The sequence below is a fragment of the Osmia lignaria genome, chromosome 9, assembly GCF_051020975.1.
Source record: "Osmia lignaria lignaria isolate PbOS001 chromosome 9, iyOsmLign1, whole genome shotgun sequence".
NCBI lineage: Eukaryota > Metazoa > Arthropoda > Insecta > Hymenoptera > Megachilidae > Osmia > Osmia lignaria.
The window spans coordinates 4,928,189-4,940,687 of record NC_135040.1 but is presented as its reverse complement, the minus strand read 5'-3'; the positions used below and the strand labels follow the sequence as shown (position 1 = coordinate 4,940,687).

Below are 12,499 nucleotides of genomic sequence, written 5' to 3'. Positions count from 1 at the left end.
GGAATAAAAAACCGGCCAGTGTATATAAACCGAGGAGAATACTCGTAAGAAGAAAGGTTACTTGCTTCCCTTTTCTTCTCCTTTCCATTTCTTTTCCCGGGAAAATTTCCGTTTAATGGAGGCAACTGCGATTCAAGCACCTTTGTTACACGGTCCGTGTAGCACACGGAGAAGGTGATAGGGAAACGAAGCGTGCGAGTGGCGACGAGAAAAATACGTGGACATTTTTGTCCGCTGGTAGCTCGCCGGCGTGAATTTTCTTTCTTTCCAGTTTTCGTTACGCGGATACACCTCATAGCTCTGTTTCTTTCGCTTGATTTTATAACGCGTTCTTCGCAAGCTCCGTGTGAAATTATTTCCTGCCATTTATCCGTATCCTCGACAAAGAATAAACTTCACTTTTTAACCAGAAGAAAGTTGTCCCGAGACAAGCGATACCTCTATCTTCGTTAACCGTATTTCGCGTCCTTTCAAGCGGCGTCGAGTGAACATATATTTCACCCTTTATCTCAGCTATCGCCCGTCAACCTTCCCCATCTACCGGTATACGTCAGCAATCTGCAGCGAAGATGATAAAGGTTTATAAGCGTTAACGGTGACAGTTACGACGTTATAAACTCGAAACGTTCGTCAAACTAAATCGTATCCAGATCAATCCTAAATAGAGTTTCCATTTGCTCGATGTAAGAGCAGTTAATTACGATGGCGTTTTAAAAGGCAGGTAATTAAAGAGGTCGATTCTGATCGTTTCCTTGTTCGATGCTTTCAGATGGCAGCAAGCGGGAAAGGAGACGGAGAGGACGGAAAAGACGCGGGAAAAAGAAGGGACAAGGAAGGGGTGAAAGTGTCGTGGATAAAGAGGGTAGAAGAGGCGGGAACGGAGGATATCGGACTGCTCTATCTATGGTCCCGGCTTCATGGTGAATACGAATGAGCTGCTGGTCGATCGGGCTGAAGCACTAATTGAGAAAGTTCGCTGGTACCGCCGCTGGTGTTTCCTCTGGATGAAGATAGCCGACCACCTCTGGGGGTAAGTCTGCTCGTCCATTCCTCTTCTTCGTGATTAAGGCCTGTTCCTTTAGGCGTCGTTTCCAACGTTAAAGAACCGAAAAGTAAAGGGAAAGACGGCGATTCGGCGAGCTCGAAACTGTTCCTAACGAACGTATCTCGAGAGTAGTTGAGAAACATTCGAAACGATGTTTCGATGTTAAACGAAAACTCGTTCGTTCGCGCGATTATTACCGTAATTAGTGCTGTGAATTGTAGCTTTTAAAGAGCGCGTCTCTCACTCGAAACTCGATTCGATACCAGTGAAAACTTTAACTTCCCTTTGAACGGCGTCCGATTCCACTTGCCCTGGCGTTTGACATAAAAAATTGTTCGCGACGGTTGACAACGGATCGGTTCGTTAAAAATACGAACACAAGCGTAGCGTGGCTTTCGGTTGGAATAAAATTTCCAATAAAGTCGCGAAACGGTTATGTTCGTTAAACGATGATTTGACTCACCAGTCGGATGAACGAGGTAACGCGATGATGCCAGCAACAGGAGGATCAATCGAAGCGCGCTCATGATGGCTTCGATTCATGTATCCATCGTGCGTTCATCCATGAATTCGCCTATAACGAAAAATCGTCGTTGAAAATTTATCCGAACGCCGCTGTTATAAAATCAGCAACTTTCATTTAAATCAAGCTTTATAATCATTAAAGAATAAAAATAGAATCAACGTCGTTTCTATTAGCTCGATATCGATCTTGGGGATATTTCGCGGTACAAAGTACGTAGATCCACTCTGCACGAAGAGATCTCATTTTCTACCGAGCACGGTAATACTCGAAAGGATCTTTTCTACTAAAATTCCTAATTAATCCTGTATCGGAAAGCCTTACCGAGGACCGAAGCCGACGGTGCATTGTTAATACCGATCGATGACTATGATTCACGTACGTCTACCATGCACGCATTCATCCGTCGGAGCTTATAGCGCAGACAAGAGCTTGTTCGTTCGGAAAATGCGTCCGGGATTTCGCGGCGATGTATCAAGCATCTCGAATAATCCAGGTAAACGACGAAGGACCGATTAATCTTCTCTCGTGCCACCTCTGTCCATGATTTCAATAATATTCCTGAGAAACCATATCGTTCGATATCGTTCAATCGGTCCCGATCGCAAAGTTCCGTGCGGCGCTGACTCTCCGGACGAATTCTTGGTATCTGTGGAAACAGCAAACGCTAGCAAGGGAACTTGGCAAAAATATCCAAATCCCAGACTGGTCGGATCTCAATTTCAAGTTCCACGAGAATACGCGTCCAGAGTCCAATAAGCAAGTTCCACGCGAGACGGGGAATATCCAAGTTTCTGGACAAATTCCTGGTATACAGGAAAGTATCTCGAAACAAAGGGAATAATTTCTAAAAGTCCGGATCTCGTCTGTCAGGTAGAAGCAGAAAAGTTGACGGCGAGTCGAAGTACAGGGGGGAATACTTTGAGGAGCGTAGTTGAAATTCCGGGATAGTCGTTTGCACGTGGATGATCGGTAATTTACGAATTCATAATCAGGCTCGTTGCGAACGGATAGCGGGAGGGAGGTGAAATAAATGCGAGAATTGCGTTTCGTGTTTCCCCAGTTTTCGATTAATTCGTGTAAACTCGCGCGCGTATGAATATTTATTTCTGCAAATATATATTAACGAGATGCAAAGTTGTTTTCCCCGTAGCCGTGTTTCCCTTGAGCGATAAGCGTAATTAAAATGTTTTATAACGATATTTTATCGGCCCCGGCACTTGAATAATGCGTCGGGGACGTTTGTTTCCCAGCGATTCGAAGGGATTGATCGCGGCACGGGTTAATTGCTCGTCTCCGATTTTTCCGAGCAACACGCGTGTTCCTAGCACAAAATGGAAAGAAACGAGTTCAATGAATTTCGCAAGTTCACCTACGCACTCGTCCTTTCGCTACTTAATTAGACGCCGTTTTAACTGGCCGTTTGGTTGGATAGAGGCGAGGGTTCGCGATGAAAGCAACCACTAGGTGCTTGCGGCTATACAAATGCAGGCGAACCAGCCAAGAAGAGCGTAGCTTTGTTTTATCTGTACTTTCTAGCGGTTGTTGAAACGATACTCGTTCATATACTCTCCTGAATGAACCATTTGTAAGTCTGAAAAGGCTTTCAAGAACGGTTGCTTATATCGTTGCTTTCTTTAATTTCTCCCAAGAATCGTCAAGACCACGGTGCTTATCCATTTTACGAAGAAACGGTGAAAGATTTGTCGGGACGATGGTAACAATAAGAGTGTCGGTCACGATCCGGTTTCTTCTCGATGGAGCGTTTCCCGGGCATAATGCAAAACGCGGCTGGTTTCTTTAAACGCGCGGACCAGAAAGAGTGTCGCGTCGGTAGAAGAACCTCGAGAGATACGAGAGATAGGAGAAAGCTGGCAAATTAGTGTCAGCAGAGAGAGCAGAAGAGTCCGAAAAGCTCGAGAGGAGGAGGATATAAATGCGAACACTTTCATCACGGGTCACGTATTTTTCTTTCTTGCGTTTGTCGCGCTTTCCGTCGTTCCTGGATGAAGGAAAAAAGGAAAAGCAACCGGGCGAGGTACGTGGTCTTTTCGGTGAAACGTGCCGTCCCCGTGTCTTCGAGAAGAACCGCTCGACGGTGAAGGGTGGACGGGAGGGAAAGGAAAATTAAACAGCCACGATGAGCGTCCGCGCGACGAACAATTAGCATTCCTCTCTTTGTACCGTCGCGTCGCATTATTCATCGTCGACGAATCTTAGAAATTTCCTTAGAAACGGTTTCGAATCGGACGAAACGATCGCCAGGAAATTAGGAAATATTCGCGCAACGCCCGCGTCCGGAATTAGCCGTATATATTATCGCCGATGCATTCGTAATATTGGCTCGCGTTAACATAGGAAAATTTATGACGCTTTTTAGCGGCACGTGTCTGGCCGGGTTGTATTTAACGGCGCTGGTTCGTCGTGCCATTTGTTTTTATCGTCGAATAGAACGAAGGGGAACAAAAACGACTCACTTTCTGTAATTTCAATCGCTTTGATTTACGTCTCGCTGAAAAATGTCTACCCCTATTTCGTCTAACGTTCCCCCAGTCTTTTAGACTTCCGTGGTTGAACGCAAACCGGACGGACAGTGCGATTCGGTCCGCTGCACGGAACGGTGTATCGTCGACGCAATATTTAACCCCGTTCGCAGTATTTCCCGTGGAAAAAGCAGTCTTACGCGGGCGATCGTGATTTACCGTCGAGCGAGTCGAATTATCGATCGCAGCACCGTCGATATTTTAACGCTGATACGTTCTCGCCGTGGCCGATACCATTGTTACGGGGTCCTATAATATCCAACGTACACTCGATATCGTATCGTTTCGTTTTCCTTCCTCGTAACTCACGGAGGGATTTTTCTTCCTCTGACTTTGCTTTGCAAGCGTATCGGGAACGGAAGCTCCTTTTCAAACGTCTCTACCCTCCTGACGTTAAACACCACGATTATTTTGCTAAAATCGCTGACGAGTAATTAGAACGGCGCGGTAGGAAGGTGTTAACTCTCGAAACGAACGGATAGCAACCCTCTCCCGGTGAAAATTGGGTTTGCCGAGGTGAGCGGCACACAGGGCAAGGTGAAACCCTTCCGTCTGAAAGTGTCTGCACGTGGCGGGGAAGCCGTACGTTGGGGTACTTGAATTATGTATATAACGCCGTCAGCCGGCCGTCTTGACGGTGTAACGAGCTGTCGATGTCAAGGCAAGGAACGCCGGTGAGGCAACTCTTGCCTCCTACAATTTATTGGCACGTCATAACGAAGGAGGATGCTTGTTCGCACGGACCAGTCCCTTGCCACCCTCGACTCATCGTTCGGATCTCTTCATTTGCCCTATTCGAACCCTTCGTACGTCAACGGGTCGTTACCGAGCCTCGTGGTTCCGTGCATTATACGATTTGATCGGCAACTTTGTACAGCTTCGTCGGAAGGGAAACAAATATCGACTCCCTTTCGATCAATATATTAATACACATTGATTTTCAGTTGAGGGTCTCTCGTGTTCGAACTGAAAGTTACCGTTGTTGCTGTTTCACGTAGGTTTCATGGTTCCCGTAGTTTCAGCGAAGCCTTCCATTTCCATTTGACGATTTTCGAGCAAACAGCGCCGGGTACAGTTGTTTCGGATCGCGCACAGGGAAATCGATGCAATTACTTGCTCGCGGAGATTTCGAACCGTTTTCGTCGTTACGAGTTTTCTTGATTTTTATCGAAGTCTCGTTTCACCGAGGATCGGCGTATCGAGCTGGAAAATATGGTCGGCCGGATCGTTAACGGGAAACTGAATTTCCGAATAATAGGCAGTTAAAACGCATAAACGGGCCAAGAGATTTTTAATTTGGAAAGCGGGTATCGCTATTCGGTCGACCGTATTTTCATATTAATGAACTACTCTGCGTTCGTCGGATAATCATTTGCTCGTTATTTACTGGCCGCTCGATAACTCGTACTAACTTGCACCTCGATGACGAATCGATGATATTAATTTTCTTTCCTGCTCCTCTTCGGATTTTATTTTAATTTCAATTTCCGAAGGAATCTATAATCTTGACAGCGGTTGCTCTCAGTTGATCGAACTTTCCCTTTAACCCTTCTTTCAAGTTTCGAACCAATTCTAAGGAACTTGTTTTCATTAAGTCACTGCTCGTTATTATTCTTCCTCCGTGATTTATTCGAAGCTATCGTTGGTACTTTTGTCATTTTTAATAGCTTCTGCTCTGTAGATTACATTGAATTAAAATAAATGTTTCGCGGTCTCTTTTTCAGCGTCGAGTATCCTCGACCGAGCATTTCTTTGATCCTTGACCCAAATGTTACATGTTTGCGAAATAAAAACGGACAGCCCTGACATAGAGAAATGTTTGTTAATTAAGCTATCGCGTAGAGACGGCAGATCTCTGCACCACGGTCGTTCACTTCGACTCGCGGTCGACACCGGTGTTCGATCATTAAATTTATCGCGGTTCGTAAATTTCCCGCCTTTTCTGGCCGGATAACGTCTCGCGATCGCGATCTAGACGAATAAGTAGAATGCTGCATGCAATTACTGTTTCTCACGTGCAACCACACGATTGCGAGTTGTTTCGCCGCGAAACTTTTACATCGCACGGTATGGTATCGAGGAAAACTTTCGTCGCTCAAGTTTTATCGTTTCCTTCCGTCCTCCCTTTTTTTCGGTATACTATTAGATGTCGTGGAAGAAAAAGAAATTGGGGTGAAGAGGGCGAAAACAAAGGCGGAGATAGAAGGGAAGATTTTTGGAGGGTTTTCTATAAACCGCCATTGAATATTTTTTCCTTTTTTTCGATCTAAAACCCCATGGAGGATGGCAAAGAAATTAATGGACCGTATCGACGATACGTTGATGCGTTTCGTAAGCAGTGTACCGGTTAGAATGCTCCTCTGTATCGCCACTCTTCTATGATGGTTAATCGAATCGAATCGAATCGGATCGAATGGAATAGTATTGTATCGACGCAACGCGACGCAACCCCTGTCCCAAACTTTTCACGTTAAATCCGTCCTCCATTGAGGTTTTTTCTTTTTTTAATCACAGACGCGCTGGATTAATTTAACGATCGATTCGAGCTAACTAAAATCGAGTGGTTCTCTGCTGACTGGATACGCGTTATTAAACCGACTGTTCGCATATCAAATTCCTTTTCATCAAAACGAACGACGGGGCTCTTGGCGGGCGTAATTTCGTTCCTCCTTCGCGAGAGCTTTCTAACGTTTTAATTACCCGACGCGTGAAACGTCAGGTAGAATGGAACGATTAATTTCAATCGTCGATTCGACGTTCCAAGTAATTTCGATGAAAAATCACCTTTCTCAGTTTTGTATTTATTCTCGTAGCTCGTTCGTTTCGTTTTCTGACAGTACGTTGGCGCGGCGTCGCAATGGTGTAGACTCCTCCGGCTTTCGGTCTACCTTTGAAGGTAGCATTTTATTTGACAAGCGACGTTTCGTCAAGAATTCTTTTCTCTTCTCGCCTCCTTCTCTTCCGTTCTCCCGTACGTCTAGTTTTCTTTCTTGAAATTCCTCGCACGGAGGAGGGTAATGGGACTCGTGCCCGATCAGTGTCGAGCGCGACGAGGAGAATTCTCGAGATTGTGGCTCCGACGGATCGACGCTGGAATGAAAGACGCGCAAAGAAGAGACGAATCTTGGAAGGATCCTTCGACGTCGTTGCTCGAAGCGGAAGAGCTTCGATCGAGTCAAGCACGGTATGTTTTCCTCGATTCTTCTCCTTTGGAGGAGAGAAAAAAAAAAAGGAAGCAACCGGGAGAAAGGAGGAAGGTAAAGCGTACCTCTCTTCATCATTCTTGAAAGGCTCATGAATCGTGGCACTGAGCTCGACGTAAAGCTCCTTGTTCCTTATCAGTCGGCTAATAAAACTCTCCCGCCCTTCCGATAGACTCGGCCAGTTACGTTCCGTTGCCTCTGATCGACGGGTTCGCTCTTGCGAAATTTTACACGCAATCGACGCGATCGTTAAACATCGTTCGCCGCGTTGATTCGAAGGAAAATTAAGACGCGGCCGTTGTGTTCGGGGGTTGAATCAGGGGGTTTGTCGCAGCACGAGGCGGGAGCAAAGCCTGATAGGTTTGACGGGATTTAGCGCGTGTAGTGGTAAACTCGACGTCTGGTGTTGCGGTCAGCTTTGGCCGACGCATTAGCGAAGGTGGGCCGGGATTACGGAGGCGGGGTAAACACGGCCCCGTTCTAAACTGTGCGACATTTTCAAAGTTACGTCGTACAACGCATCCCTGTTAAACGTATTAAAAGCTCTTGTGCGTGCGTGTTGCCCGGGAGAAGCGTCCTCGGGTATCGTCGAGCAACACCGGGATTAACTGGAACGCGCGCGTAACCGGGAAACGCATCGTCGGGTTCCTCGATAGGAAAACGATCGTCGCTAGTTACGAAATTCCTGCCCGTACCACGCGTTCCACTCGAAATATTGTCGCGCCACCGTTCCGATCGATTTCGTATAAAAAGACTATTACTTTTCGCGCGTTTATTTAACCCATTTGCATCGCGACCGGATACAGTCGATCATTTCTCTCGGCCATTGTCGCGAAAGCAAATATATCCACCGGCTCAGTCGAGCTGGAATTTTTATGCCAATTCGAAGAAATATTTTTCACATCTTCCGACTGTGCAGACAGATTAATCGAGTAATTTTTTTCCTAACCGCATATAAATTTTTGGCGAGCAACCAGCCTATTTGCATATCGAAAATTTCTTCAAATTTTCCAAACGGATCCACAGTTTCGGCCCTTTCCTCCGACGCGTCTACGCCGCTACTTCCGGCCGTGTTCGATCGGCATTTTTCGAGCCGCTCGTGTCAGCCTCTTTCGTATTCTATCCCGTTCGAAAGGGTTGCATTATACATCGTGTGAAATCCAAGTGTTTGACCCGAATCGAGTGACCGACTGGCGAGAGAAGCGGAGAGGAGGGTGAAAGAGGGAAACTGAGTCGGACAGCTACGGGGACAGGGCAGATAGAAGAGCAAAGAGGGATGGCAGGCAAAAGAGGGAATGATACGTTGTTAAAATCCCATGTGAATCCAATGGGTCGCGGAACTAGAGTGCATCGATCAATAAATCTCGATATAGATAACCGCTTATGTAAACGCTTCCAACTAGTCGATCCACCGTTTCATCCGCCAACGCTTTCGGATATTTCCTCCATACGTTTTACGGATGTCGAATTAGATTACACTCCAGTTACGCCATAGAGAAACCAATGCTGTCGAACGTTTCGAAACACGTCCCATGTTTTATAATACATCTCGATCGGTTTGTTTTCCAGAATCGCGACGTTAAAGAGTTTGCCGAATCGATCCCGGGCAACTTGGACAAGTTCCCCGGGAAAAGTTCCTTTGAATTGTTATGGCCAAGCGGAAAAGCGGGTAAAGCGGAAGCCGAGCGTGGCCAATTACGTCGAGATACGTTCGAACGAAAAGCAAGTCGTTCCAGCGTTTGTTGCTCGACCGACCAGGTAAAGCGGTGCGTGTTTCGGACGTTGCTTCTGGTTTTTAGAGAACGGTGATCAGAAAGGGTATATTCGAAATCGTAAATAAATAGTCGTTAGAGTGTAACCAGGTTTAAAGGGATGAAAATCAGGAACAGGGAAAAGGAATTTCGAGACTGTCGTTTATTGTACTTTACGATCGCGCGGTCCGTGAAATCGAGAAAGGAACATCGGGATAATAGTAGATTTTGGCCAGCTTGGTCAAGCACGAAACTACAAGCTGATATTGAATTCGCGTTAACCCTTTGCCAGGATTCGACATTCATCGAAACGCATTAGCCGCGGATTTTCTTTGATCGATATTTACGCGCTGCTTAAGAAATCACCGTTTCGTGCACGAGTTTCCGCAAATATTTTCAAATTGACTATGTCAAAGGAGGAAAGGACGTTTGAGAAACAACGAGTATGTCGCAAGCGGAGAACGGTAGGAAGAAAAATTCCGAGATTATTCGGGAAAAGCGTGTCGTAAATTACTCGAGGAATTTTGTTGTTAGCAGTGAAGCTCAGCCTGCTTATCATGATTAAGTGAAACAGCGTTGTGGAATTATTGCGGCAGGGCGAGCGCGGTTAAAAATTGGAAAACTTTGAAACCCGAAGAACAACAATTCTCGCTGCAATCGCGAAACGTCCTCCGTATTTCGCTATTTTCCTAATTCCTTTCGAAACGTAGATTTTTCTCTTGATTATCGGTGTAAGCGTATTCTCAAGACATAAGTCAGTCTTGCAGAAGCGCTAAGGCAGGAATTAGCTGCCGCTATCGACTACGCGTTGAATAATTAAGCGAACAGCGAAATTTATGCACATCCAGAGAGATGAAAGCGTTGCATTCGAGCCAGTAATTTATGTACCGATATTACGCAGAAAACTCGTCCGGGCTACGTTAATTAATTCATAATAAATTCGTTTCTTCGTTAATTTTCCGTAGAAATTTTCTCATCCGAACGGTTTTATCGCGCGATTTATTCGGACGCATTTTCTATCGTAAACTCGAGGAAGGAGTTATACTTTCCGATTAGAAGGAGGCTACAGGTAAACGAGAACAATAAAAAATGGTCTCCGATCGTCGAATTGGATTCGCAGCAATTTTCTCGATCGAGCTTACGACGTATCCTTGGCGAAGCCGAAAGCTCCCTTGGAAATTTCTGTCGGTCGCACGTGCCGGAAACGAGCTACCTGGGTCCTCCCGACATTTTCCTTCATCGTTTCCAACTGATTCGCGGAACGATTGCTTTCCTTGCCACCGTTTTTTTCATTCCTCTCTTCCTTCCTTTTGTCTACCGCGGTCTCTTCCCCGCGCGCCACTTTTTATCTTCTAGGAAAATTCTAGTTCCTTCCGTTGAGATTGACTTTTCGTTAAAAACTTCCTCGGATTCTTATTTGCAGAAAATCGTCGATGAAAGTTTGTCAACAAAGTTGAATGCAGAATCGCCCGAGATCATCCAGGTGGGTTTCGAACGAATGGTAAAAGCAAAGCTAACCGAGTGTACACCTGACGAATTCGTTCATCGTCCTTAAGGTCGTTGATTTCAAGCGAAACGGAAGCCGGCCCGCGGAGATCGGCCGATCGTTAGTTGAAACGGGGTTTCCAGTTTTGTCGGAACTTACGAACGTTCCACGTGCCCGCGAGAACCGATATCCATTATCAAGATTCCAAACGCTCGGTTTACGAGTGTTTACCAGCAGGATTTCCCGCCGGCTCGTACATTAATGGGGGGGCTAACGATTTTCTGCACCGCCGTTACTCATCGTCGTTGCTAGCATAAAGTTCGGCCACGCTCGGTCGGGCTAATGGTGGCCGAGAAGAGGGAGAAGGAAGGGAGGTGGTTGAAGGCAAGTAATGGCCCTTCCCTAAATCGAGTATTAAATCGTTCTGCTAAAGGGGGACGATAATTTGTCGCCGGGCCGAGCTGCGGGGGGCAAGTGTTAAGTCTCGCTGGACTTACCCTCCGCTTCGCCTGTTTGTCTTTGCTCACTGAAAACTTTATATCGTCGCCCGCCCACCTACAAATTGACGATCGATCCGATTCAACGGGACCTCGACCTGCGATTATTTTCATCTTGCCGGAATCGTGAAATCTTTTCTCTATCCGCGTTTAGATAGCTTTATCGACGATTCGCTCGCCATAAAGCAGATCGGATCGGACGAATATCCAAGGGCGTCTTTGCGGAAACGCATAAAGCATATCGGTATTAATCGCGGTAACGCCGTCGGACCGATAGACGTGTAGGCGCGTGACGGTGGAAGCGGAAGACCTCGCGGTCGGCGATCGCGGTTAAACCGGGAGGGGAAAATCGAGCGCAAACATGGGCGCGGTAGCTCGTCGAAATTTGCTCACCGCATATTTGTCTTGACGTGGCCAGTTATTATAGGAGGGTCGATGTCTGCACGTGTCTCTACGTGCTTTTCAATAAGTCCCGAATATGGAGCCGCGCGATCCATTCCGCGTTCCGTGCCCCCCGGTCGAAACGCGCATCACGCGCCCCGGGTGCGTGACATACCGCGCGACAGTATGCAGTTTCTCTGCAACTTTGCCGATTGCAATTTACGGCCAATTCAATTAACCAATTCGCCTCGCCCCTTTCGTTTCGCTCCGCGTCGATCGTAATTGCAGGGATTTGTGGTTTGTTTCTCTTTCGGCCATCCTCGGTATTGTGTTTTGCATCTAGCCTCGTCCTCGGAAAGACGTCAATTAGCAACAACGCGATATATGTACCTCTAATGAGGCAACGATATTCCGAGGAATTCCGTTGAATAAGACTCGCGGACCGTTCGATTTTCCCTCGGAATCATCGAGCTAACGAATAACAAGCCGTTATTGGGATAATCGCTTCGTTTCGCCAATTTATTCTGCGAACCGCGCATCCGCGGAAATGTCGCGCGACGTTCTCAACAAATGAAAATAGTATCCCAGCCGTTTTTGTCCGCGATAACGAAGTTTTATATTACGAGTTGGAAGAGACTGTCACCGGTGTAGCTGGACGAAATTTATGTGGTCGAGACTGGTTGGTCGTACGGGTGGCTGGTTTATCCGGCGGGTTAAATAAAATAACTGAAATTGCGTATCGCGCTGTGAACGCGACTGTACAGCATCGTATCAATTAATAGCTTTTAATAAATATGCTCGGGCAGGAATTGAAAAAAGCCCTTGCGGGAAATTGATGCATCCTCGCAGGTAATAACTTAGCCGCTGTTTGTTAAACTAATAGCCTACCATTTAATCTTACAAACGGACTGGTAAATATCATCCCCTTGTTTGCCGTTTTACATCGATGAAAGATTAAGCAACGAAGAAAGCAGGATTGATATTCCGTTCCCAATTGGGAACTTGCGAAGTAGACAATACTAAAGACTGAACATGTTGGTTCCAACTGGGGACATTGCGCAATTTCCTAA

At 46.3% G+C, this 12,499-nt stretch overlaps 2 protein-coding genes across 9 annotated transcripts in view; one reads left to right on the top strand and one right to left on the bottom strand.

Moving 5' to 3' along the window:
- The window catches only part of LOC117605925 (limbic system-associated membrane protein), a 164,996-nt gene that overhangs the window by 28,403 nt on the left and 124,094 nt on the right, over positions 1 to 12,499 (top strand). For all 4 annotated transcript variants that reach the window (XM_034327765.2, XM_034327773.2, XM_034327755.2 and 1 more), the window contains exon 2: positions 770 to 1,030. The gene's annotated coding sequence lies outside the window, so the exon portion shown is untranslated. The remainder of the gene's footprint in view (positions 1 to 769; positions 1,031 to 12,499) is intronic.
- LOC117605946 (limbic system-associated membrane protein) overlaps positions 1 to 12,499 on the bottom strand; it is a 139,141-nt gene that overhangs the window by 13,037 nt on the left and 113,605 nt on the right. For 3 of the 5 annotated variants that reach the window (XM_034327836.2, XM_034327845.2, XM_034327817.2), the window contains one exon: positions 1,509 to 1,619. In XM_034327836.2, the coding sequence (XP_034183727.1) occupies positions 1,509 to 1,572 (64 nt within the window). In that variant the 5' untranslated portion in view covers positions 1,573 to 1,619. Of the gene's footprint in view, positions 1 to 1,508; positions 1,620 to 1,892; positions 2,651 to 12,499 lie in introns of those variants that run through there. The other 2 variants (XM_034327827.2, XM_034327853.2) reach the window with 2 other exon arrangements.